General features: G+C 37.7%; 2 protein-coding genes and 1 pseudogene across 2 annotated transcripts; 2 read left to right on the forward strand and 1 right to left on the reverse strand.

The window, feature by feature from the left end:
- Positions 1–2,885: 2,885 nt before the first annotated feature.
- Positions 2,886–3,320, reverse strand: LOC149250775 (putative disease resistance protein At5g05400). The gene has a single exon (XM_089453747.1). It carries the CDS (start codon positions 3,318–3,320, stop codon positions 2,886–2,888), a length of 435 nt encoding a protein of 144 aa, XP_089309873.1.
- Positions 3,321–11,942: 8,622 nt separating this feature from the next.
- On the forward strand, positions 11,943–12,779 carry LOC149250776 (ubiquitin C-terminal hydrolase 13 pseudogene; annotated as a pseudogene).
- An 11,769-nt stretch (positions 12,780–24,548) lies between these two features.
- On the forward strand, positions 24,549–25,172 carry LOC149250777 (uncharacterized). Its single transcript, XM_089453748.1, has one exon. It carries the CDS (start codon positions 24,549–24,551, stop codon positions 25,170–25,172), a length of 624 nt encoding a protein of 207 aa, XP_089309874.1.
- The last annotated feature ends 2,366 nt before the right edge of the window (positions 25,173–27,538 follow it).

Raw genomic sequence — 27,538 nt, forward strand, 5'->3', positions numbered from 1 at the left:
AAGACTGCTCTGATACCACTGATCTGGATTTAAATAAGAACACAATAAAATACAGAGATAACCATAAAGACAGATATGCAGTGGAAATAATACCTCAATTCATTACTGTAAAATACTGAAATATGCTTACAAACAGAAATGGAAATAAACCAGCTAGGGCGATGGTAGCTTATCTCTGAGAAGAGATGTGGTGGCTACATGCCTCTGAACTGTCTTACAATGAGGCTCGAAGGCGTATTTATTGTTGAGAAACAATGGAAAACCCTTCACATTCCAAAACCTAACCCTAGAAGATGAAACTCCAAATTGTGGGCCCCGTTTTTGGGTAAGTTGGTACATCAACTTCCCGGGGTTGCGAATTGGTCGTACTATCTCCGTTTGACGTGCATGATAGCCCGTTGGAAAGATCTCTCTGAGGACTACGACAGAAAAGACGATTTTTATCAAAAAAATCGTTGGCGGTAGATTTCCCAAAAAATGTCGTTTAGGGCCTCAAAACGGCTCAAGAAGTTTAGGACCTGAAAAACTGCTAAAAATAGTAAACTATGCTATAATTGAGGAAACTGAAAAAACTGTAAGAAGCACTAGATGGGATCCAAGTGGAATTAGCGGGTGGCCACCAATATCCACCTGGATCAGCGGATCAATACAATATCACTAATTTACCATTCCATTGATTATCCTCTAAATATGGGCTATGTGTCTTGTAGTCTTGAGGGTTAGTTGAAGTAGCCATGAGTAAGATGTGAGATATTTCTCCTCATTTTGGTGAGGTTAGATGTTCAATTCTCTTGGTCCTCTACGGGCAAGATGCTTGGAAGTTGGGCAGTGATAGTCTACCTAAATTACCATCCATCAAACATGGTGAAGTCTATGGAATTTTCCCATATATATATATATATATATATATATATATATATATATATATATATATATATATATATATATATATATATAAGAATGTCACACATAAAGTGGGTGCTATCCTTGTGGTTTCACCCCTTTTACATAATCATTTATGTCACACAAGGCCCAACCCTCTTTTTTGGAAGACTATTGTTGAAGGAAAAACATAGGAACTTGGTGGAGAAGAAGCAAAACTCCTTGTCATTAGAGGGTCATATTTTGATCACATGAAAGACAATCAATGCTTGTGGGAATATTTGGCATTAGGATACAATGTTAGAGGTCTCATTTGTATGAGAGCTCAATAGCTTCTTATAGGGAGGAGATATATGCAATAGTGTAGAGATGACATAAACACAATGAGATAACTTAATTGTGAAAACTCTAATATATAATGTAATACACACCTTTTATAAACAAAAATAAATAAATGTTTATTATTCTCAATATAAATATATTATATTCTAATGTGATTTAAATTAAATCCTTAGATTTATTCACACACATTATTAATTACACCAAACACATTTTAAAATGAAATAAATTATCATATATAACTAATCATATAGAAATAATTTATCCCTCCAAAAAAAATAAAAATTAGAATTTTATCCCTCCAAAAATAAAAATAAAAATTAGAAGTCAAAATGATTTACCGCTTGACTCTACCCCTCACCAGCATTATCTAACCATGTGTTACCACGGCACAATCGTCAAGAGCGAGAAACAAAACATTTGAAAACCATTACCTCCGTGCACAATCAGCAAAGGGTGGGAAACAAAGTGGTTTCAAGTTTAAAACATGACTTTTCTATCAGACCATTGATTCAGAGTCTACAAAGAAGAAAGCCAGAGAGGTTTGGCTTCTTACTCATTTCAAAGACGTTGTGAGTAGTTCAATAGAGTTTTGGTCCGACTCCTTACCCACAACTAGCTTCTGCAATAAAACCCTGATACGATCTCCCATATCTACCATTGCTTCACTCAATACATGACCGAGGCACAGGGCTTCTATGGATGTATGCATCTACCTGTTTGGACTTGAATTCACGAGAATGAGAGCGTGTTGTAGAGGTTAGGGTTTATTTTTTCAAATCTACATGCAGGAACAAGACAAAATTACTAGTCTTCTGTGATTTGGAGGTGCTGCAAAACCAGGAGCCACATAGAGAATCTGTGGGCAATGTTAATTCTATTTCAAAAATTTAGAAGCTAATGTAAGCTATGGGAGCCCACAATTTCTCTCTGAAGGACATTTTTTGGCCTAATTTCCACCGTACCATCAAGTTATTTAGCGCTATCATCAATTTCTGGTGCTACAGGTGAGATGGATATTGTATGTTACGAGATCCTAGCGCTAGCTTTTATATTGGCTTTAATGTGTTTTGACATTTTTTCCTCGTAGTCAAGGAAAATACTTATTATGGGTAGGCCATACAATAATGGAATGCAACGAGCTTGAAAATGAATTACTGATAGAAGAGATGAACATCGAGATTTTTCTGCCGAAATTCTCTTCTGCAAAATAATTGGTTTGCTTCGAATATTTTTTTGTAAATTTAATTAGCTTAGATTTTCATGTTTATTCTTTTTTTTTTTATGGATCTAAACTGGAACAATAATTAAAAGAAGTTGAGGCAGAGTTACACTTAAAGCAGCTTCCAACTTAAGCACTACAGGCTGAAATTAAGAAGCTGCAGATGGATTTCAGCATCTTTGGGAAACATGGCACGATAAAGAAAATAGTTCTTCAGAGAAGGATTGGGCATATTATCACAACTCCATCTCAATGGCTCGAACAGCTCCTCATTAACATGAGGATATAAACTCAGAAAATTTGGATCCCCTGTTTGCATCTGCTTTAAAGCAAGTTTCCAATCATCCACAGGTCTTCTCCTCATTGTAGCGGCTAGTACACGTACAGCTAGGGGCAAACCTTTACATTCATCTGCAACTTGTCTCCATGTATTCGCTTTATCCTAGGGAATACCTTGGCCTTCAAAAGCTATCTTGCAAAACGAATCGACGGCTTCATCGAGGAATAGGGTTTGTACTTTCATGGACTCTTGTGCACCCATTTCTCCAGCCTGGCGAGAAGAAAATACAATCTTGCTTCCCTGCTTATTGACAAATGCCATGCCCAATTGATTAATATGAAAGAATCTCTGTAAATCATCTAAGAACACAAGAACTTTCTTGTCCCTCAGAGAAGCAGACAATGACATCTTCCTATAATCAACATCATTATAGCTTGGTAAGTCATGCTTGATTTCGTGAACAATACAACTCTGCAAGTCAGCCAAATTAGGAAATTGACCAACTATAACCCAAATCACAAAATCATAGCCTCCTCTATTAACCTTGAAAACCTTGTATGTTCTTTTTAGCAATGTTGTTTTACCAACCCCTCCCATTCCATATATACAAATTACATGAACGACCGACTCTCCCGTAAGCAAGCTCATTAGCTTCTCAGAGTTAATCTTAGACCCTACCAATCCAGTGGTTGGCTCCTCCTACAAGAGTACTGTATATTGTTGTTGCGGTGTAGAGATGACTAGCATTTGAATACAGAGACTGAACTGTATATCATTAAGGAGACCCTTAAACAACTCATCGGAAGTTTTTTTCCAGGCTTTCATCTGTTTTGAGACTTTGCACTTGGAAGGGTCGCAATCAGTACATTTCCAAGGCTGTAATGAGCTAGTGATGAGCATAATTCCTTTACCAATTTCAGCTTTCATCTCATCAAGCCGAGATTTCAGCAACCACGGTGGCGTAATTCCTTTACCAATTTCAGCTTTCGTCTCATCAAGCCGAGATCTTAGCAACCACGGCGACGTCTTTTTCTGAGTTCGGAATTGATCATTTATATCCTCTATGAGCACAATCTCTAGGAGAAAATTAGCTACTATAATAATAAGGTAAAATTTTGGATTTTGTGGGCTCTTTGCCTTTAGCAGAGTTTAGAACTGGGCAAACCTAACTAACTTGGATGTTAATGTCAGGATTTTTTTAATTTTAAAAAGCTTTAAATCTATCATCTTTTGGTTGAATGTTGTCACTCAGTGTCCAATACTTACGAGCTTTTGGATTTCTCCCTTGACTACGTTGTATCATTATTTCTGCTAGATTTGCGAACTATAAATACCTCTCACTTATACTAGGAAGCAATCAAGTACATATTGCTTCTTACCTTACAGTGCTTTGTTTTTGAAAACATGATATATTTGCACATGTTGAATACCTAACGGCCACCACCGAACTATGCCTCTTAGACCACCATGCCTCGACCCTAACTTCTCCTATCTCCACTTCTACTAAATCCCAAAAGTAACAAATATCCAATATGATGAAAACCTGTATACTCTCTCTGGAAACCAACTATGGACAATTTTACTGAAGCATCTTGCATTTGAACTCTTGCTTAAACCAACCTTTGACTCAACAAAAATTGTCTCTGAAATCATACTTTGAACACTAGCCTAATGAAATGTGCTGGCCCTAAACCCTCCAGTATAACATGGAAAAAATATGGGAGTTAACAAGAGGGTAGACATGAAAGGATTGAGATGATTGAGGGAGGAAAATAATTGGTACTAAAATACAATATTATTGATAGCAGCAGATTAAATGTGTACAGAAAATGATGCATACTACAAATCAAAACATACATATAATTATGATAATGGTACATTATTTCTTGCAATAAATAACAATATGATTATAATGATGAAATCTTTAAATAGCAAGGGGATATTACAATTTTCTCTCTCCCCCGAGATAGGTAAGCATAGGCAACATATCCAGCTTAGTGCCAAACTCCATAGAATCCATATATTTTCTATACAAACTCACTTTGGTTGCAAATTTTGCAACTATATCAACTTTAGACTCTGTCAACTCTATAAGGTAGAAGTTGGTTGATGCACAATTAAACTCTTCCATACATTACCTTCTCCATAGAAACCTGTAAGCAAAATAGTGCTCTATATTTCCTTGCCATTTTGTTTGACAATCAATAAATCTCCTCAAATTGCCACCTTCTAGCTGAGCTGACCAAGCATGAAGTTTGTTTATTCTAAATTGGTCCATACCCAAAACACTCAACGAGCTCTACAACTTTAAAAGACATGTTTCACTATTTCATCTGTTTAAAATGTAAGCAAACCATTGGTTAACCCTATTTTAATATTTTATGAATTGCATTGGCAACAAGGGACTGATTGATTACAAACTAGCCTAAAACTTGGGACTTGAAAGATGTTATGACTTCAATAGGGTTTGACACTATTTTATCCATCTGTCATTCTTGTCATAAATTGTTTGACTCTTGCTAATCGTTCCTGCTATATGGAGGTAACTCATATCCCTTAATGTAGTTTGTTGGTTTCATAGTAAAGAAGTGCTTGTCATATACTATCACCAATCCTGTTGATTATGTCTGCTCACCTCTACTTGTACATTAAAGATACTAGATTTTAGAATAATAACTTATGAAACTCCAATATAGTAGTGTTTCCATAGATATAAAGCATGGGGGGTAAATTTCAAGTTATCTTTTCGACTAAGAACCCTTCTTCCTATTCCATAGTCTCACTGATTCTTAACCCCTTCCTAGAGATTTTTTTTGTTAGAATTAGGAAGATGTCCTAACTATCATTGAAGTGAGGGAAAGGTCCAAATATGGCTCACAACCAACTCCCAAAAGGTTTCTTTTCCTTTCAAATTTCCAGGACAACTTCCTTGAAACAATATGCTAAGCATACCAAATTATCGCAAATATTGGGAATTCTAGGAATATAAAGGATCTGGCTTATCTAAAATGTCAAAATCCCTAATGATATTCACTGCACGTACATCTGTCTCTAAATGGTGTCTAAATATAGTTCTCGAGGAGCCTTTCCATTGATTTCCCTTGTCATACATTCACTATTGCTGAAACTGTTGTCGATATTCTAATTGACTTTTAAGTGAGGGGAAGGTCCAAATAGATATTGCAACTAAATCCCAGTTGTGTCTTGGGAAAACAACTTTAAATTTCTAATACATCTACCTGGAAACAATTTGCTAAGTATTCTAGTTTCTTGCAAGTATTAGCAATCCTGAAAATTTAAAGATATCTAAGGTATTAGACTCAAAAGGTCCCCTCATTCTGGGTAAAGCAATAGGCATCTCTAAAGGATAGTTTAACTAAAACTTGCCATGGATATAGGTTCTGCAAGCTCTGCGGAGGATGAAGGGGGCATCAAATGGTAAGAACATGAATGACAAAATGCCACTAGAAATAAAATCCTTCTTTAATCAGCACATATATGATGCCATGAAACTAATGGATGGTGGTGATTTCAGTGAAGTAATGATTTTCATTTTGACTGTTAGCCTTGGAATTCCCCCATTAGGTTTTAGATAGTATGGGTTTATCTAGTGTGTACTAGTTTTCTCTGGTGTTATGCACGTGTTTCTTGTGCTCAACCTAATTTTGGTAGTGATACGTTGATTTTTCTTACATGATATTCCATTGCTTTATAGGGCATCAAAATCAATTATGTACATGTCTGCATTTTCTGTGATATAATGTTTAGATGTGATAGCAGAGGTTACTTATAGTTAATTAGTGTTGGATTACTATTCTCTAGATTCCTTTGCTCATATGTTTAAGCCTTGGTGTCTCATAAATGAAGATGTATATCAAGAGAGAAAGGATGCATTTGAATAAGAAGCTGGTAAGTAATCTCACATATTGTTCCCCCCAATAAGTTCATGTCATCTATTGTTCCCCCAAAAAGGGATAGAAGCAAACTTGTCCTATTGTTTCAGTTACAACACTTTAGGTCTGGGCAGCTGGAGTTTTTACAAGGGATCAATTTCCCCTTTGCTGGTAATTAGGCTTCTTTTCATTCATATTCCTTTAATTTTTGTCATTCATTCAGCCTGTTTACCTGCTGCAACTTTTCCTATGCTTTCCTTTAATTTATTTGAAACTAATTTGCTTTTATGAAACCAATATTTATGTTGAAATAGATTTATCTTCTTTTTAGTAGCTTTCGTGACCTTGTATAATTTGTCTTACAACCAAATTGGTAAAATCAAGTGCATGGGAGATCATATGGTGATGTATATCGTGGTTTTCACTATTGTAATCTTTGCTCACATATTTGAAAAGAGCAATGTGAACTTTGACCAATTTTTTGTAGGATGTCACCAATTATTGTCTTCTTTCCCACGCTGAGTCAATCATTTGAAGACACACCAACTACGTGGTGTATGATACACCAATAAAAAAACTATTGTGTATCCTAATAAAATACTAAAAGTCAAATTGTAAGGTTAAAATCTGTATTACCATGATACATACCAGCCATATTTTTGAAAACCTAGTATCTGGAAATGGCAAGGATACATCAAGTACAAAAAATGTATTAATATTTTTAAAATTAAGAAAAGATATTAAGATTTTTGAATTAAAACCATTCATGAATCACAAGATCTGAACTAAAGTCATTAGGTAATTTATAAATCTTAATACAAATGTTGACTTGAAGTTTCATGAGCTATGCAATACACTCTTACAGTAGGACAGATAGTAGAAATAGATCGATAGCAATAGTGAGACAGAGGGTTCATAGCAGAGATTTGCAACCAGTGTGAATGGGAAAGGCAAATGGTTAAAAATGAAAGGTGAATGTAATGGTGAAGATGAAATGAGAAGTTAGAAGAACATATGCCACTATAGCAAGGTGGGCCATATGAAGAAACATTGCAAAAAGATGCTAGCTGATCAAAGAAATGGTGAGAGAGGGCCTCAATAGAAGGCTTATGTTGGGATCTCATAGCCATTCCTCCAGGGAAGAAACATATTGGTGGAAAATGGGTATACAAGGCCAAGGGAAATGTAGATGGCACACTTAACAAGCACAAGGTTGGGTTGGTTGCAAAATGGTACTGTTAGCAAGAGGGCATTGACTATGGCCAAAAAATTTCTCCTACAACAAAGATGAGCACCACCCAATTAGTTCTAGCCATGGAAGCATAGCCTAGTTGGATGATCCATCAGATGGATGTGAAGAGTGCCTTCCATCATATGGAGATTTCAAGAAGAGGTGTATACGCATCAACAAGAGGAGTCTTGGGTTCCAATGGAGGAGCATCTTGTTTGCAGATTACATAAGACTATATATAGTGTAAAGTAGACACCTTGGGCATGGTACAGTAAGGTTAATAGATACATCAATGAATAGGGTTCCAACAAAATCCTTCAGTTTCTAATTTGTATGTCAAAAGTGTTGGTAATGATATCATTCTATTGGTCATTTATGTAGGTGGCATTATTATTACATCTAGTAAGGTTGGTGCTATAAAACAAATGAATTCTAATATGAAATATTTTGACATGATTGAGCTAGGCCTCCTACATTACTGTCTAGGTGTAGAAGTTTGGAAAACAGGGAGAAACATTTTTGTCTCACAAAAAGAAAAATGCTAGGATTTTACTTGACAAGTTTAGAAGTGCAAAATCTCATCTACACCTATGGAGATAGGGCTGAAACTTTCAGCTAAGACTAACTCTAAAGCAGTTAATGAATCAATTTTCAGGCAACTAGTGGGGAGTGTGATATATCTTGTTGCCACTAGAATTGATTTGAGTTATGTCGTGAGCTTCATTTCTAGATTCATGACAACATCAAATGTAATTATTTGGACTATAGTGAAGTGAGTGTTGAGATATGTGAAAGAGACACTTGAATATAGAAGAAGAAAATACCCTAGGCTGTGTTGGAATAGAAAATTAGATTGGGCAGTTTGTGTGGATGATAGAAAATCAACTTCTCGATATGTATTCAAGCTTGGCGTGGGTGTAGTCACATAGGCTGGCAATAATCAACATGTAGTAGTTCCTTAACTGAAAAAAGTAGAATATAGAGGATCAATGAAAGGAAAAGTTGAGGTAGTTTGGTTGAGGAGGATGCTTTCAGAAATGGTGTTGCAAAAAAAGCTAACACCCCTATTTTGTCACAATCAATGGGTGCTCATATTATCCAACTATCATGTTTTCCATGAGTGTACTGTAATGCCCCACTTAAATCTTATCCTACAAATTTTGTTAATATTTACATTATCTGAAAATATTGAGAAATATTGGTCTAATATAAATTTATGATTTCCATTTATTCAAATTCCCCACTTACCTTCTCAAATTGAATATTATGTAGGATATGGTCTCCTTCCATTATTTCAAAATATATGTATTCATTTCACATTCCCCAATGTACCCTCACATTTACTTGGGAGAAGACATAGTCCTCTCCATCTTATCATCAATATATATTTATTCATTTCACATTCCCCAATGTACCCTCACATTTAATAAGGAGAAGACATGGTCCTCTCCATGTAAGTACATTTCACATTCCCCAATGTACCCTCACATTTACTTGGGAGAAGACATAGTCCTCTCCATCTTATCATCAATATATATTTATTCATTTCACATTCCCCAATATACCCTCACATTTACTAAGGAGAAGACATGGTCCTCTCTATGTAATTACACTTCACATTCCCAAATGTACTTTTCAGATTTACTTGGGAGAAGACATGATCCTTTCCCATTAAATTCTCAATTTTATATTCATGTCACAATTCCAAATGTACTCCTAGCTTACTTGGGAGAAGAGAAGTCAACTAAGGATGGATGAGAAGTTAATGACATTAATGAGAGGTGGTTGAGGAAAGAGGGTATAAAAAGAGAAGGGGGAAGGAAGAAAGGGGGGGTTGGAGTTTTGCTTAGGATTGTGGGGGTTGGTTGTGATTGTTTGGCCTTGTTATGATTTTTGGGAGACCTTGGAAACCTGTGGAGGTTTCTTGGGTTTGAGAGGAGGAAAGTATCATTATCTAGTTTTGCATATTCTTCTTGAGGACACACTATATCTGGTTGGACTTGGGCACGGAGGGCTAGCGAACCTGTGGAGGTTTCCTGGGCTAGGAATTTATTTCCTAGTTGGCTGGGAGGTAAATCCGGTTGGGTTGGTGATAAGGAGCGTTTAGCTGGAGCTATAAGACAAAGGTATCATCATTAACCACCGGAACAGATATTTTTCCATGGACTACTCTTGTTAAGTTGATATCAATGGAACGCTCACCTTAATTTATGTTGCTTATGATAAAATGATAAGATGTTAAATGTTTAAAGCTATGTAAGAAGGTTAGTAAGCTCATTTTATTACTTTTAAATCAGCAGGAAAATAGATCTTTTAGTGTATAATAGATTGAGGCTCTAATAATAGGAATCATGCCCTTACACATGGTATCAGAGCTTTGGTTCAAAATCTGGACCCAAAGCCCACTAAACCCAAATTCCGTTATAAAAGCTTATAATCCTCCTAAGTACTTGTAATATCTATCTATATATATGTTTTAGATTGAAAACGATACATTAACCTCTATAAAAAAAAAAAGAAAACCAAAGAATTTAAAAGGTTTGGCTTAACAACAATTTAATCATTCTTATGCCAACAATCAATATGCTACATTTCCATTTTGGAAAGAAAAGATCTCTACTTTGCGTACATTTCCATTTTGGAAAGAACACCACTCACTATTTCCACCAAAAGAACACCTCCCAATCCAAAACCAAAAATAATAAAAACCCCTATCACCTCGATATCTAATAGAGGTTTAATATCTAGGAGATAGTGTGGAAATCGTTTTTATAATACTTTGTCTGTCGCCCGCGACGGTAGATTGCGATTAAAAGTAACAAGAGACTTCACTGGGTGGGGCTGTTGCTCTTGTTCCTCTCGAGCTAGACTACCCCTGACAATTTTCTTTTACCTTTCAAGCTACTCTCAGTATCTAATGGAGGTTTGATATTCGACGATACTTGATTTGTGCAAATACCTAGTATACATAACAAGATATTATACTCTGTTCCTCGCCCTAGATTGCAATTGAAAGCAAGAGAGACAGTCGGGGGGCGGGGTTGCTGCTGTTGAAGGCGCCTTGGGCTGTATAGTAACAACACAGCCACTAAAATCATTGCTGGGGCGTTGGTAAAGTTGCAGAAGCAGCAGGACCACTAACAGGATGAAGCAGAAGCGAAAGGGCCATCAAGGTGATGACCCAAAATATTCTGTCCAAACCCCTCAAGAGGACGACACACCTAACGAAAGCGGCCCTTCTTCGGAAGAAGTAGAGAGTAGTGACGAAGAAGGCAGCAATAGCAGCAACATCGAAGATGATATTATTTATTCTTCTTCCGAAGAAGACCCCGTTGTTAGTTCTGATTACGAAGAAGACGAAGACGGAGAAGGTGATGCAGAGGGCATGACTGCAGAGCAAGAGTTGGAAGGGGACATCGACAATGCCCTCCAAAATTATATGGGAACCCTTAATGTTCTTTCTAATTTTCATGGAGAGAACCTTAAAAATGCCCAAGGTGAAGATACTTCTGGGGATGATGATGATGAGGAGAAGATGCCTAAAAGAGCTGAAGAGTCTGATTCTTCGGACGATGAGGTTCCTTCCAGAAACACTGTTGGAGATGTTCCCCTCCGTTGGTATAAAGACGAACAGCACATTGGCTATGATATTAAGGGTAAGATGGAATGAACTCAACAATGTGATCAACCACAGAGAGAAACCAACCGATTTCCTTGCGCCACTTAGCTTTCCTTTCAGCTGACAGGGGCTCCAATTACCATAGCTCATCGAAAGTGGAGGCTGCATTCAATGGATGGATCAGTCTGTTTACTTCATAAATAGAGACTGTACGTGTTTAAGTGTAAAACTGAACGCATTAGAGCTTTCGACTTCGATCCCAATTTTGTACTTATGTCAGTCCTGTTTTGCTTTGACCCATGTTCACTGTAAAGTTTGGAAGCAAATCAGTTACCAATATCTTTAGTTAACACTCTAATATGAAGCAAATCAATTACCAGTATCCAGAAAGGATTTGAAGGTAAGTGGTTTTGATATTGGAGGTGGTTGACATCCGCAGAGGGCGATTTGCATCAACAGATATACCCTCAAACGCAATGACAATGATGGCCCCTCCTCCTTTAGATCAAGAAGAGGACGAAATGCTGGTCCCGCATCCCGAGTTCAATGACGGGGCTCAGCCCATGGAAGGGCAAGGAGAGACGGTTAGTACCGCGGAGAATCAACCTCCGGACGATCCTCCTTCCTCTCGATTTACCTGGGCTGTCGATAATTTTTCGAGGTTAAATGTGAAGAAGCATTACTCAGAAGTTTTCACCGTGGGAGGTTACAAATGGTGGTTGCTAATATTTCTGAAGGGGAACAATGTGGATCACTTATCGGTGTACTTGGATGTGGCGGATTCTGCTACATTGCCTTATGGTTGGAGTAGATATGCGCAGTTTAGCTTGGCGGTTGTTAATCAGATTAGCCCTGAGTATTCCATCTGGAAGGATACACAACATCAGTTCAATGCCCGAGAGAGTGACTGGGGTTTCACATCGTTTATGCCGCTTGGAGATGTGTATGATCATTCAAAAGGTTATCTGGTGAATGATACCCTCATAATAGAAGTGGACGTTGTTGTTCGCAGAGTAATTGATTATTGGTCCTATGACTCAACGAAAGAAACATGTTATGTTGGGCTCAAGAATCAAGGAGCAACATGCTACATGAACTCACTTCTTCAGACATTATATCACATTCCTTACTTCAGAAAGGCCGTGTATCATATGCCCACAACTGAAAATGACATGCCATCTAGCAGCATTCCATTGGCTTTACAGAGTTTGTTTTATAAGCTCCAGTATAGTGACACCAGTGTTGCGACAAAGGAGTTAGCGAAATCTTTTGGGTGGGACACATATGATTCTTTTATGCAACATGATGTTTAGGAGTTGAATAGAGTGTTATCTGAGAAGTTAGAAGACAAAATGAAGGGGACAGTTGTTGAGAGCACAATACAACAATTGTTTGAGGGCCATCATATGAATTATATTGAATGCATAAATGTAGATTACAAGTCAACAAGGAAAGAGTTATTTTATGATCTGCAGCTTATTGTCAAAGGTTGACGAGATGTCTATGCTTCATTTGATAAATATGTTGAAGTGGAACGCCTTGAAGGGGATAATAAATATCATGCTGAGCGATATTCTCTACAGGATGCAAAGAAGGGTGTTCTTTTCATTGATTTTCCTCCTGTATTGTGTGTGGGCGTGGCTACCAGGTATGTTGCAAGCTTTGATGGAGTATTTTCTAAGCATATATGAATATAAATCACAGTGCTTCTTAGCATCCTCAGAAGCACCTCGTTGACTCCAGTCATTGCAGCATTTTGAAACATAACACTCTGAATAAATTGACTTTTCAAAAAAAAACGAGAACACTAGCTTAATTGTCGGTATGTCTATATAGTATAGTTGTATATCCAATATTTACATCTGGCAAGAAACATAAGTTGTTTCAAACTGTTTCCTATCTTGCTATGGTTATCATATCACCATGGACACGCTAATATCTTTACCTGTGTCTTGCTATATTTCTTTTGTGGGTAGTGACGGTCATAACATTGTCAAATAAAAAGATGGAAATTCCAATTTGACTTCCATTTTTGACCATCAATATTAGATGAATCAGCAACTGGACCGGTCTCATACTTGTGTGATATGAGGTTTATTCCTACCCTACTACTACCACTATAACAGCGACCATTATAACTACTGGGTGAACAGGGCCACCCCCAGCAGGTGTTTACAGGTAAATAATAGGGGATTTGAACATAAGACCTTTGTATTCACATTTACTTTACATTTTACAAGCTTGGTAAGTGAACAGCTAACAGTGTTTACGAATGAATAATTCCAAACCTTTTCTTTTGTCTAAGCCATCCTTGACCTTGTTGGTTCAATTAATACTTCATGGTTTGCTTTTCTGTACCAATTTCTAGTTGTATTGGTATCAACTTAATTTCATCCATAATAGTGCCTTAGGTACGCATGTAGTTGAGATTGTGAGTGATCGAACAATAATCATGCCCTTAAAGTATAACATGAAGAACTACAACCAACAGTTAATATATCTCCCCTACAGATATAATGTGGTTGGAGGGATCTTCTTTAGGTTTACCATTAGTTTTAGGAATGACTAAGGGTAGATTAGTTGGCATATTGGCCAATTTGGATAATTATGGATAGGAACATTAACATTATTTGAGGAGATTCAAACCTGCCATATATGTAGAAGGCACTAGTTGGCATTATAGTATTCAAAGGATGGGGTTGAGGAGATTAGTTCACTATATCATGTTATCAAAGTAGGATCAGACCTTCTAGGTTCAATTCAGTGGACCACTCGAATGCTTGCACACTGGTTGGTTTAATACTCAATTGTAAACTGTCAATTAGAACCATCACAGTTAAGGTCCTTTCAGGAATATCAAAATTTTGGGTTTATTTCATTGAAATTTGAATCATGTGTGTTTTTAAGTTCCTCAAGTATGATTCTACCCAATAACAAATTTTCATTGAAGGATTTCACAATCTCAATGGTGTTGCCATTATGAGACAAGTATTGTCCTTGATGGCAAATCACTCTGATAACCAATCATAGTGCAGATGGATAGCAGCAAGGAATTGATGATCAGCCTACAAGTATGAAGAAAAATATATATATGCAGGTTCGCTATATACCAAGTTGCGTGTACACGCCGGTTGGCTTCAGTAAAAGCGCGTGTATTTGGAAAACTTATCTTTGGTCCACGGCGGTTATTCCTTGGAAGTTGTGCCTATGGTTTCGGACCTTGGTGTCTCGACGGTCGTGTTGATCCCTAGTTTTAAGGCTGATGGTATTGGATTTCTATGGTTTTGGATCTTGGTATTGAAAAAGGCCTAAGGCTATATAAGGAGAAGGAAATCATTAGGCAAGAGTATCTGAAAAGTCTTGAATATCTGATGAAGTATTAGATCCAGTATGCAGGTTATTGGTTGATGATGTATTGCTTGATCTGAGCTAAGGAGAGATCTCATCGGTTGATGGAGAACAAGATCTAAGGAGAGATCGGGATCAAATGGTTTGAAATGAACTATCTTTATATGGTTGATTATGCGAATTTCTAGATCTGCATACTGACGCAATGTTATGTTCTGGGTATAACTGAAATCTGGTACAGCTGCAAGTTATGAAAAATTATTTTTAGATCTGTACGCAGGTTGTCTTCGGTAAAACCGCGTGTATACGCGGGTAGACTTCATTGTAGTAGCGTATACCTTTTGGAGCTTGATTTTTTGGGTTGCAGCTGGATCTGACTATTATTGCAGAGTTCTGTAGTCTGCTCTGTGTTCTGGTGACTGGGTTTGACAGGGTTTCAGTGGTTCAGTGATTCAAAGATCGATGATGCTAGTATTGGTTGTTTTATGCTTCAATGATTTGTGAATGAATCATGGTCTTCAGATTGTAATGTTGTTCTTCAGGAGTATCCAGTCTGAGAATTGATGAAAAGTGGTACATGAAGGAAAGAAGATTGTAGGTCAGCACCTACGTACTAGTATCTTAGCTAGTACAAGAGCAAAGGGGGTTGGAGCTCCCTTCCAAGGAAGTTTGGAGAACGAGAGAAGGTTGAAGCCTTCTGCAGATTGTAGCCTACGTACTGGTATAAGGCTGCACCAGTACAAAAGATTGTAAACTGAAGTTCTTATTAAAGAAAGATAGAGATGACTTGCAGCAGGTGGTTTTCACCCACATTGGGTTTCCACCTTATATCATGGTGTTCATGTGTGTGGCTTTTGTGTGATGACCTGTTCTGCTATACTGCATCTTTTTACCCTTAATATGATGAATAATGTCCTGATGCATTTAACTGAAGATAAACTAACTGAATTATAAGATTATGGTTATACGTTGGTTTCTTTAGACACAGTAGCATGTACACGCTGGTTCACTTAACTGAAGTAGCGTATATGTTTCTGAGCATTGAAAAAGTTTTATTGATCTGATAATACTGATTCACCCCCACTCTCAGTATTATTTCCAACAATTGGTATCAGAGCAGGTCCTTCAGAGAAGCTTGATCGCTTGAAGGTAGATCGTTCATCATGAGCAACTACGAGAGAGAAGCATCAATCAGGCCACCAGTTTTTGATGGGACAAACTTCAATTATTGGAAGGTAAGAGTTACTGCCTATCTTCAATCTCTTGGTACAGAAGTTTGGGACATCGTAGAGATAGGCTACACTTTTCCTTCAGCTACTCCTACAGATGCAGCCGAGAAAAAGAAATATGAAACAAATGCGAAAGCAGTCAATACTCTATTGGGATGTATATCTCAATCAGAATTCATGAAGGTAATGCACTATAAATCTGCAAAAGAAATATGGGACAAAATTGTCACGAGCTATGAAGGAGACGAACAGGTAAAGCGTGCTAAACTTCAAACTCTCAGGATTAAGTATGAGAATCTCAGAATGTATAATGATGAAAGTGTGGCTAACTATTTCCTTAGGGTAGATGAGATTGTTAATTGCATGAAAAACTTGGGTGAAGAAATAAAAGAGGCTATTGTGGTTGAAAAGGTTCTAAGATCTTTGTCCCCCAAGTTTGAATCTAAAGTGTATGCCATAGAAGAAAAGGAAAATCTACAAATTCTTACTATGTCTCAGCTTCACGAGATTCTAACCGCTTATGAAATGAGAAAGGGAGGTCCATCAGACAGAAGAGAAGCTGCCTTCAAGGCTTCAGGCAAAGGAGAGTATTATGAAGCAAGTCACGTGCCAGAAGATGAAGAAGAGGAATCAAATTTTGTCAGAAATCTTCAAAGGGGTTGTGGAAGGTTCAGAGGTAAGTTACCTTTTCAATGCTTTACTTGTGGAAGAGTAGGTCATTATGCTACCAGATGTCCTCACAAAAACAAGAATGACAAGGGAAAGGAACTTGTTAAATGGAACAAGAAAAAAAATGAAAAGAAGAAAAGCTATTACACTCATGAAGATAGTGATGGTCTTTCAAATAGTGATGAAGATGAACAAGGTAATAGATATAAATTGTTAATGGCTTTTGAAGATGATGACTATATGGATGCTATAGATGTAGAAGGCTTTTATGAAGAAATGAAAGATCTCAAAGTTTGCTTAGAAGAGAAGAGTGCTATTATTGATTCTCTACAATGTCAACTAGCTGAAAAGGAAAAACATCTTGAAAAATTGGAATGTGAGATTGTCTGTCTTAGAAAGGAGATTGAGAAAACAAAAGCTATTAATCTTAAATTTGTTAAAGGATCTGAAACCTTGGATGAGATTATCAATGTGCAGCGATCTCCTCTGATCAAGACAGGTCTTGGATATAATGGAGAAACATCTCAAGCCTCTACCTCTAAAAGCTATCTTGATGCAGCAAGGAGAAGCGAGCGAAGGCCAAATAAAAGTCATCAGGTGAATCAGGGACAGTTTACCTCAAGAACAAATAAAGACCATCAAGAAATTCGGGGACAAATTGCCTTAAGGACAAACAAAAGCTACAATCAGCCCCAGGTAAACTCTTCCCAATTTGCTCCAAGAATGAATGTGAATAGAAGCTACAATCGGTTGGATGATAGATCTGATTATCGCAGAAGTTTCTTTAATGGCCAATGCTTTTCTTGTCATAACTTCGGTCACAAAGTAGCTCAATGTGTTGCCTACAAGACAATCATCACTAGAGAAGCTCAAAAGCAAGGCAAAATGACTGGAACCATGAAAAGGACTTATAACAACTTTTCGGTTCTTGAAAATGAAGTTGAATGCTCTATTTGTAATAACTTTGGTCATGAAGACTCTGAATGTAGGAGCAGGTTTCGGAAGACAAATCAGAAGGAACATACCTCAAATGTCAGAACATGGAGAATAAAGGAACCGCAACCAGAAAGATGTGGGATAGCCTTTTATGCAGAAGGTCAAGAAAGTCTATGGTACATTGATAGCGGATGTTCGAAGCATATGACAGGGGACAAAGAAAAGCTTGAGTCATATACCGCATTAGAAAAGGGGAAGAAAGTTTCTTTTGGAAACGATATCTCTGCAGCTATAAAAGGAAAAGGTGTTGCTCCATTGAAAGAGAAGGTCAAAGCTGGAAATGTTTTGTATGTTGATGGACTGAAGCATAATCTTCTGAGTGTCAGTCAGATGTGCGATCAAGGAACAGAAGTAATATTTAGATCAAACGGATGTTGTGTTCGTGATCTTGATACAGGTAAAACAGTGATCAAAGGAAGGACTCCAAATAATCTATACATATTTGAAGAAGGACCACAACAATGCTATTTGAGCAAGGATGATGAACACTGGCTATGGCATCAAAGGTTGGGGCATCTAAGCTTTTCACAAATAAGGAAAGCATGCAAATATCAGGCTGTTCGTGGTCTTCCAGATATCAAAATTCCAGACAACACTATATGCAAATCTTGTCAGTTTGGAAAGCAAACCAGAACTAACTTTCCAGAGAAGGAAGGATCAGCCAGCATACCTCTTGAGCTAGTCCATAGAGATGTATGTGGTCCATTTAGGAAAAGGACACCTTGAGGAGAAGAATATTTGATATTATTCATTGACGATTTCTCCAGGTTTGTCTGGTTAGGGCTTATGAAGCACAAGGATGAGGCATTCGAAAAATTCAAATCCTTCAAAGCCTTGGTTGAAAATGAATCAGGACACAAAATTAAGTGCCTCAGATCTGACAGAGGTGGGGAGTTTACCTCAAACGAATTTTTCGATTTCTGTGAAGAACATGGGATAAGAAGAGAATTCTCTACAGCTAGAACTCCTCAGCAAAATGGGGTTGTGGAAAGAATGAACAAAACAATACAACAAATGGCTCATGCTATGCTTGATGAATCAGGTACTCCCGCAACCTTCTGGGGTGAGGCTGCACATGCTGCGGTTATTATTCTTAACAAAACAAATGTCTGAGTAAACAGCACTCAAACACCTCATGAGCTCTGGAGTGGTGAGACTCCTTCGGTGAAGCATTTCAAAATCTTTGGGAGCAAGTGTTATATTAAGAATACTGATGAGCAACTTGGAAAACTTGAACCAAGAGCAAATGAAGGCATTCTTCTTGGTTATTCTCCACATAGCAAAGCATACAAGTGCTACAACAAAATACTTGGCAGAATTGTTGACAGCATTGATGTAGTGGTTGATGAGAAGGGATATATTCCTAGGCAAGTTCATCATGAAAACATTGAAGAAGATGAAGAAGATGAAGGCTACCCTCAAAGGCAGAATGATGAAGAAGAAGAATCTCAAGAAGAAGAAGAACCTCAAGAAGAACCAGAGGAGCAGACAAGAATAGAAGAGAAGACTCCATCCAGATATGTTCCAAAGAATCATCCAGAATCTCAGATTGTGGGGCAGAAAGAAGCAGGAATACAAACAAGAAGAAGAATTGCAGAAGCTTCAAGCTACTTGGCATTACTCTCTTCTACTGAACCACAAAATGTGAAAGAGGCATGCAAAGATGAATGTTGGGTCAAAGCAATGGATGAAGAACTTGAGCAGATCGAAAAGAACAATACTTGGGAATTGGTTCCTAGACCAAAAGATAAAAATGTCATAGGGACTAAATGGGTCTTCAAAAATAAATTGAATGAAAATGGAGAAGTAATTAGAAACAAGGCCAGACTTGTTTGTAAAGGGTATGCGCAGCAAGAAGGAATAGATTTTGAAGAGACCTTTGCTCCTGTTGCAAGACTTGAGGCCATCCGAATGTTCCTTGCTCTCTCAAGCTTTCAAAACTTCAAGGTATTTCAAATGGACGTGAAATCAGCCTTTCTGAATGGAGACTTAGAAGAAGAAGTATATATTGAACAGCCAGATGGTTTCATTCTTGGGAATGATCCAAACCTGGTATGCAGATTGAAAAAGGCTCTCTATGGTCTCAAACAAGCTCCAAGGGCTTGGTACTATCGGTTGGACAAATATCTTCACCAACAAGGCTTTTCAAAAGGATCAACAGATAGCAACCTCTATATAAAAGTTGAAAATAACAAATTTCTAATACTTGTTGTTTATGTAGATGATATTATCTTTGGTAGCAATGAAGAGACTATGAGTCAAAACTTTGCCTTGGTTATGCAGAAAGAATTTGAAATGTCATTACTTGGAGAATTGACATACTTCCTTGGATTGCAAATCCAACAAAATGAAGGAGGCATCTTCTTGTCTCAAACCAAGTACCTCAAGCAGATCTTGAAGAAGTATGGCATGGAAGAGTCAAAGCCAGTATGTACACCCATGGTTACAGGATGCAGCCTCAGTGCAAATGATGAATCAACAGCAGTTCATCAACCAACCTATAGATCCATGATTGGGAGTTTGCTTTATTTCACAGGTACCCGACCAGATATTATGCATGCAGTAGGAATTGTTGGAATATTTCAAGCCAACCCAAAGGAAACTCATCTTCAAGCAGTCAAAAGAATCTTCAAGTATCTTCAAGGGGCCCAAAACTATGGCTTATGGTATCCTAGAGATACAGATCTCACTCTTCATGCTTACACAGATGCAGATTGGGCCGGAAGTGTGGATGATAGGAAAAGCACAAGTGGTGGTGCTTTCTTCATGGGTTCCAGATTAGTATCTTGGTTCAGCAAGAAACAGAGTTCGATTGCCTTATCTACAGCTGAAGCAGAATATGTGGCCGCGGCATCTTGTTGCACACAACTTCTTTGGATGATGCAGACCTTGCAGGATTTTCAAATCACTTGCACTCCACCAATCTCTATCCTATGTGATAATACAAGTGCAATCAGCATTTCAAAGAATCCAGTCATGCACTCAAAGACCAAGCACATACCAATCAAGTACCATTTTCTTCAGGAACAAGTGCTTGAGCAGAAGATCAAACTGGAGTATGTTCCTTCTAAGGAACAAGTTGCTGATATTCTCACAAAACCACTGCCCAGGGAAACTTTTGAATATCTCAGACAAAAGCTGGGAGTATTTGATGCTTCATCCTGCTGTTGAAGCTTATCTGTTCTACAGAAAAGTTGGTATACGCAAGTTACGTAAGGGATATACGCGTATATACGCCGAATTATGCTGGGAAAGTCGCGTATATGGTGTACGCATGTTGCAGAAAGCATATCCGCGTGCATACACCGTTTTCTGCAGAGGAAGTCGCGTATATGGAGTTCTGAACAGCAAGGGCAGACTCCGGTCGGAGAAGGTCTGAGATGGGTATGCCAGAATTCAGCAGGCATAGGTTCAGGGGGAGCAGATTAAAGTCTCATAAAGCATTGTTGGCATTTAGATGCTTTTGGTTCGAGTACACAACTGTTGTTGGTTTCAGGAGAAGGAGCTCAGAAGGAAATCTTGGATCTAAAAGAGGTGTATCAGATGCTGCTTGTGATTTTCATAAGTCTTGGTCTAGATTTGTTGTCTCTATGTCATGTATCTCTTTTGTGATATCCCTTTATGGTGTCAAGGTCATGTGACGGCCTATGTTGGTTTCCCCACTATGACTGGGATGAATATTGGTTACTATATGTAAATTTCTGATGTATCCCCTCTTGGTTGGGAGTATGGATGTATGTATTGAGTCGGTGATAGGAAGGTCCTTTATGATGTACAAGTCTCAGCTCTTTTGAAGAACATCTCTTGTAGGTCTTGCCTACAGTCAGAGGGAGCATGTTTCAGCATAGCCAAGCAAAGATATCAGCAGGTACTCAGGGGGAGCACAACCCTTTGCCCTTGATGACAAAGGGGGAGAGTGATTTAGTGTTGTTGCCATCAAGTCCAAAGGGGGAGATTGTTGGCATTATGAGACAAGTATTGTCCTTGATGGCAAATCACTCTGATAAGCAATCATAGTGCAGATGGATAGTAGCAAGGAATTAATGATCAGCCTACAAGTATGAAGAAAAATATATATACGCAGGTTTGCTATATACCAAGTCGCGTGTACACGCCGGTTGGCTTCAGTAAAAGCGCGTGTATTTGGAAAACTTATCTTTGGTCCACGACGGTTATCCCTTGGAAGTTGTGCCTATGGTTTCGGACCTTGGTGTCTCGACGGTCGTGTTGATCCCTAGTTTTAAGGCTGATGGTATTGGATTTCTATGGTTTTGGATCTTGGTATTGAACAAGGCCTAAGGCTATATAAGGAGAAGGAAATCATTAGGCAAGAGTATCTGAAAAGTCTTGAATATCTGATGAAGTATTAGATCCAGTATGCAGGTTATTGGTTGATGATGTATTGCTTGATCTGAGCTAAGGAGAGATCTCATCGGTTGATGGAGAACAAGATCTAAGGAGAGATCGGGATCAAATGGTTTGAAATGAACTATCTTTATATGGTTGATTATGCGAATTTCTAGATCTGCATACTGACGCAATGTTATGTTCTGGGTATAACTGAAATCTGGTACAACTGCAAGTTATGAAAAGTTATTTTTAGATCTGTACGCAGGTTGTCTTCGGTAAAACCACGTGTATACGCGGGTTGCCTTCATTGTAGTAGCGTATACCTTTTGGAGCTTGATTTTTTGGGTTGCAGCTGGATCTGACTATTATTGCAGAGTTCTGTAGTCTGCTCTGTGTTCTGGTGACTGGGTTTTATAGGGTTTCAGTGGTTCAGTGATTCAAAGATCGATGATGCTAGTATTGGTTGTTTTATGCTTCAATGATTTGTGAATGAATCATGGTCTTCAGATTGTAATGTTGTGCTTCAGGAGTATCCAGTCTGAAAATTGATGAAAAGTGGTACCTGAAGGAAAGAAGATTGTAGGCCAGCACCTACGTACTAGTATCTTAGCTAGTACAAGAGCAAAGGGGGTTGGAGTTCCCTTCCAAGGAAGTTTGGAGAACGAGAGAAGGTTGAAGCCTTCTGCAGGTTGTAGCCTGCGTACTGGTATAAGGCTGCAGCAGTACAAAAGATTGTAAACTGAAGTTCTTATTAAAGAAAGATAGAGACGACTTGCAGCAAGTGGTTTTCACCCACATTGGGTTTCCACCTTATATCATGGTGTTCATGTGTCTGGCTTTTGTGTGATGACCTGTTCTGCTATACTGCATCTGTTTACTCTTAATATGATGAATAATGTCCTGATGCATTTAACTGAAGATAAACTAACTGAATTATAAGATTATGGTTATACGCTGGTTTCTTTAGACACAGTAGCGTGTACACGCTGGTTCACTTAACTGAAGTAGCGTATATGTTTCTGAGCATTGAAAAAGTTTTATTGATCTGATAATACTGATTCACCCCCCCTCTCAGTATTATTTCCAACAAATGGATACTTATAGTTAACAATGACAACATCTACACAATGTTCCCTACGTTATGCTGATTTTGAACTAAGAGATTACTGGAACGCGTACTTACGTATCATGCATATCACCACTTTTAACTTTCTCGTCCTTTCTCCCCAAACCACAATGAAACAATAACAAAAACCTCCATGACAAATGCAACGATCGTTCATTGAAGGAGGATATGGATATTTTGTATGATAAGAGCTATCGAGGTTTACTAATTGACCCTGATGCTGCTCTATTGCAAGCCTATGCTGATATCTGTGCACCCTGAAAGAGCTAAAAACATCATACCCAAATAGTTATAAGTGGCCTTTAACAAATCCATTTTGAGATAACAACATCGTAAGCATGTATGCCAAGTATGGCAGTCCAGGAGATGACCGACTAGTTTATGATAAAATTCTAGGAAAAATATTAACCCATGGAATGTAATTATGAGAGTTTGCCACAAACTGGCTGAGCGGGCAAACACCTACACTGTAGTACCAAATGTAAAATGAAGGCATATTTCCAATTGACTTTACGTTCCCATTGGTACTAGGATTGTAGTGACACATCAACTTTGCAATAGGGCAAGAAGTTCATTATCATATAGGCATAAATGGGTTCAATTCCAACGTTTTGTGGTGGATGAAATCACTTCTATCCTAAATTTGGATCTGTCGAGGTTCATGCCAAATGTTGAGAAAACATCTAAATTGAGTGTGGTTTAATGCTCTATAATGCTTCTCGGTTATGCACTGAGAAATCATAGATCATATAAGGAGGTATTCACATTCTTTCATCAGCTGTAGCTGGTGGGTGTGATTCTGGACTCAGTTACAGTGGTAGGTGTGCTCTAAGCTTGTGATCATTTAGAAACTCTAGAAGAAGGTAAATTGATTCATAGTTATGTAACTAGGAATGGATTTCAGTCAGATGCTTTTGTAAAGGTTGCTCTTATGAATATGTAGTGTGGTGTTTTGGAATGCCATGATCTTTGTGTATGTTGTTGAGGTAATTCTGGATCTTGAAAAATAGAGCGGACTGCGCAGAAGTGCTGAGAGGTTTCCAGGAAGAGTTGCAGCCTCAACAGGAAGAAAAATATTTCTTATATTTTCTGTGAAATAGAAATATTGTAGCAATGGAAGCTGAAATATGGCAAAGGATCCCAAAAGAGTTGTTGCATATGATTTTAGCGAGGCTGCCCATTAGGGTTCTTGGCAAAATGAGGACTGTGTGCAAACAGTGGAAACATCTACTGTCTTCCCGTGATGCCTTCGAAGGACTTGTTCCAATTTGGTCGCTGTACTCCACCCCTGGGTTTTTATTCAGATCCATTGGAATCCAAAAGATGACGTGGATTCTTGGGTTATAGAAGAACGCAGTTCAGACATGTACAAAGTTCCTTTGCTCAATCACGTCGTTGTGAATACTTGCAAGGGCATCTTCTGTTGTCATAGAAAAGGGGATATGTTGGATCTTTCCATAGGCATTCCCAGTACCAGGAATTGGGTACAGCTGCCTCGTCCTCCAATACCTGCTTTCGTTTTCAATGGATTGGCTTTCGATTGTTCCACAAGGCGTTGCACTCTCCTGCTGGGCAGATATTCTAGTAGCAGGAGAAGAATTGTGATGTGTATTTATGATTCAGAATCCAACGCCTGGACTCAAGTTTCCATGATGGTCCCGGACCATATTCGGCTTACTGGAAAGGGTATCTTCCGTAATGGCAAGTTTTACTGGGTGTCTCTGCCTCCCAATCCCCCGAATCCCATCCCTTATCTCATGGTAGCCTTCAATATTGCCGACGGGCTGTGGACAGAAATCCCATTGCCACAGAGATGCAAAAGGATTAGTCTTGAAAATTTAGGGGATTACAATGGGCAAGTGGTACTAGTGGAGCACAAGGGCCATGACTCTATTCGCATATGGAAGTTGAATGAAGCAGAAGTATGGTGTGATGTAAAAAAAAGAACCGTTTGGCCAAATGCAGCATTCCATTATTGGATTCAGTAGCAGTTAATAGCAGTGGGTTGGTAATGGTAATGGATCGGAAAATGAATATATCGATATATAACTGGAATGGGAAATTGATAGTCTGGCGATTGAGATTCCCTGAGCCTCGCATGTCTCAATAACCAATTCGAGTATCGATATCAGCCTTCGAATCTAACAACTTATGGTGGCCTCAACCATGATTTATATACTGATCCATTATTTAGGAAATTTTAGATGGTTGTGTTTTATTTTTCCTAGTTCTTTTTCTAAATTTCGATGATAATTGAAGTGCTGGGTTTATGAATATATTCTTTCTTTTTATCATATATTACCAGCGTAACATTTTTCATTTACCCAAACTATGGATCCTGAAACTTTATTGACAATTAAATTAGAATTGTGAAGTTAGTTTCTAAACTTGCAGAGCTGTTTTATCTATATATGTAAAAGAGAAGTAAAAGGTATGAATAGAGAAGAAGATTATTCATCGTTATATGCAAAAGAGAAGTAAAAGGTATGAATGGAGAAGAAGATTTGGAGGCTTTTTGGTGTTTATTTTGCAATTTTTTGAGATGGCTAGTAGTGTACCATAGCTTGATGGGAAAATGGTATCTGGTGCATCAAGATGAAGACTCTTTTCTACTTGTAAGAAATAGATGAGATATCCAAGTGTGAAGATGATGATAATGACTTTGTGAGTTTTACTATATTTTTTTAATCTGATTCTATTTATTTTGAGAATGTAGTAAAAGAAAGAAAATGGTGTGATGACATGGATGAAGAAATCCAAACAATTGAGAAAAATGAGACGCGAGAGATAGTAAATCTTCTAGCAGAAAAAGGAGTTATTAGTGTGAGGTGAGTTTTTAAACCCAGGAATGATGTATAATGCATAATTGAAAGGCACAAAGCACAACTTGTAGTCAAGGGTACAAACGACAATATGGAAGAGAATATAATCAAACCTTTGCTCTTGTACAAAGAATGGAAACCGTTATAGTTTTCATGGCAATAGTAGCTCAATACAAATGATAAGTCCATCAGATGGATGTAAAATCAACTTTTCCCAATGACGTATAAGTTAAGAAAAGCATTGTGTGGGTTCAAGTAGTTGCCAAATGCTTGGTATAGCTGCATTGACTCGTAACTATTGAGCAATGGTTTTAGTAAAAGTAGCAGGAAGCCAAACAGTTTACATCAAAGTTAGCAATGAAGGTGAAATTATAATTATTTGCTTGTATGTAGATGATTTTATTTTTACAGGAAATAATCTATCCATAGAAGAATCTAGATTAGCAGTCGAGAAAGAATTTGTAATAACAAAAATGGGCTTATTGAGATATTTTTTTTTGGTATTAAAGTCGAACAAACAAATGAAAGTATCTTTATATCTCGAACCAAGTATGCAGGAGTTATCTTGAAAAGATTTAGGAAGTTGAATAGCAAGCTAACGCCAACAACAGCGACAAGAGATCTGAAGCTAAGCAAAGATAATTGCAGTAGCAATATAGATCCAACATTTTATAGAAGTTTGGTTTGAAGTCTTATGTATGTGACAACAACAAGAATTGATAACATGTATGCAGTTAGTCTAATCTCTATGGCTATGGAGACTCCAATATAAGCACACTTGCAAGCAAGAAAGATATTTTTAAGGTAGGTGAATGGCACCAAAAACTATGGAAGAATCTTGTATATTGCAGTACATAACTTTGAGTTAATTGGGTACATTTATTGTGATTGGAGAGAAAACATAGGTGATGGAAAGAGCATATTTATTGTGTTCCAAATTTGGGTCAGGAAGCATCTCACGGGTTTCAAAGAAACAAGCCATTGTGTCATTTTCCACAAAAGAAGTGGAGCATGTGGCAGCAAACAGAACAGCTTGTCAAGCTATATAATTAAGAAAGATAATATAAGATTTCATGAACAACAAAAGGGAAGAATAATATTTTGTAATAATCAAGTGTTTCATAGATGCAGCAAACACAGCCATCAGATACCATTTCACAAGAGAATTCATTGGAAAAGGAGAAATAGATTTGGAATTTTGCAAGTTATAGGAGCAAGTTGCAAAGAAGTCCACAAAAGCAAAGTCGAAGGAGAATTTTGAACAGCGAAGAAATGATCTGAGACTGATCGATTTCAACAAACACTTGAATGACAATACAACTATCACTTCAGTCTTGCAATCCTAGAGCTTCTTCACAATAGCATCTCAGAGGATTATTATTATAAATGACTTGTACATGCCTACACAACAACTGGGTTGCAGCTTCTCTTGCCTTTCACTCATCTACCATGAATATGCTATTTTGATATATAGTTTATAAGCTTACAATGCTTCTTCATCTTTATATGCAGAAGAGAAGTAGGGGAATCAG

Source organism: Pinus tabuliformis, chromosome 7 (genome assembly GCF_031772625.1).
Source record: "Pinus tabuliformis cultivar Carrire ecotype Pingquan chromosome 7, CPIR1, whole genome shotgun sequence".
In the NCBI taxonomy this organism is placed as follows: Eukaryota; Viridiplantae; Streptophyta; class Pinopsida; order Pinales; family Pinaceae; genus Pinus; species Pinus tabuliformis.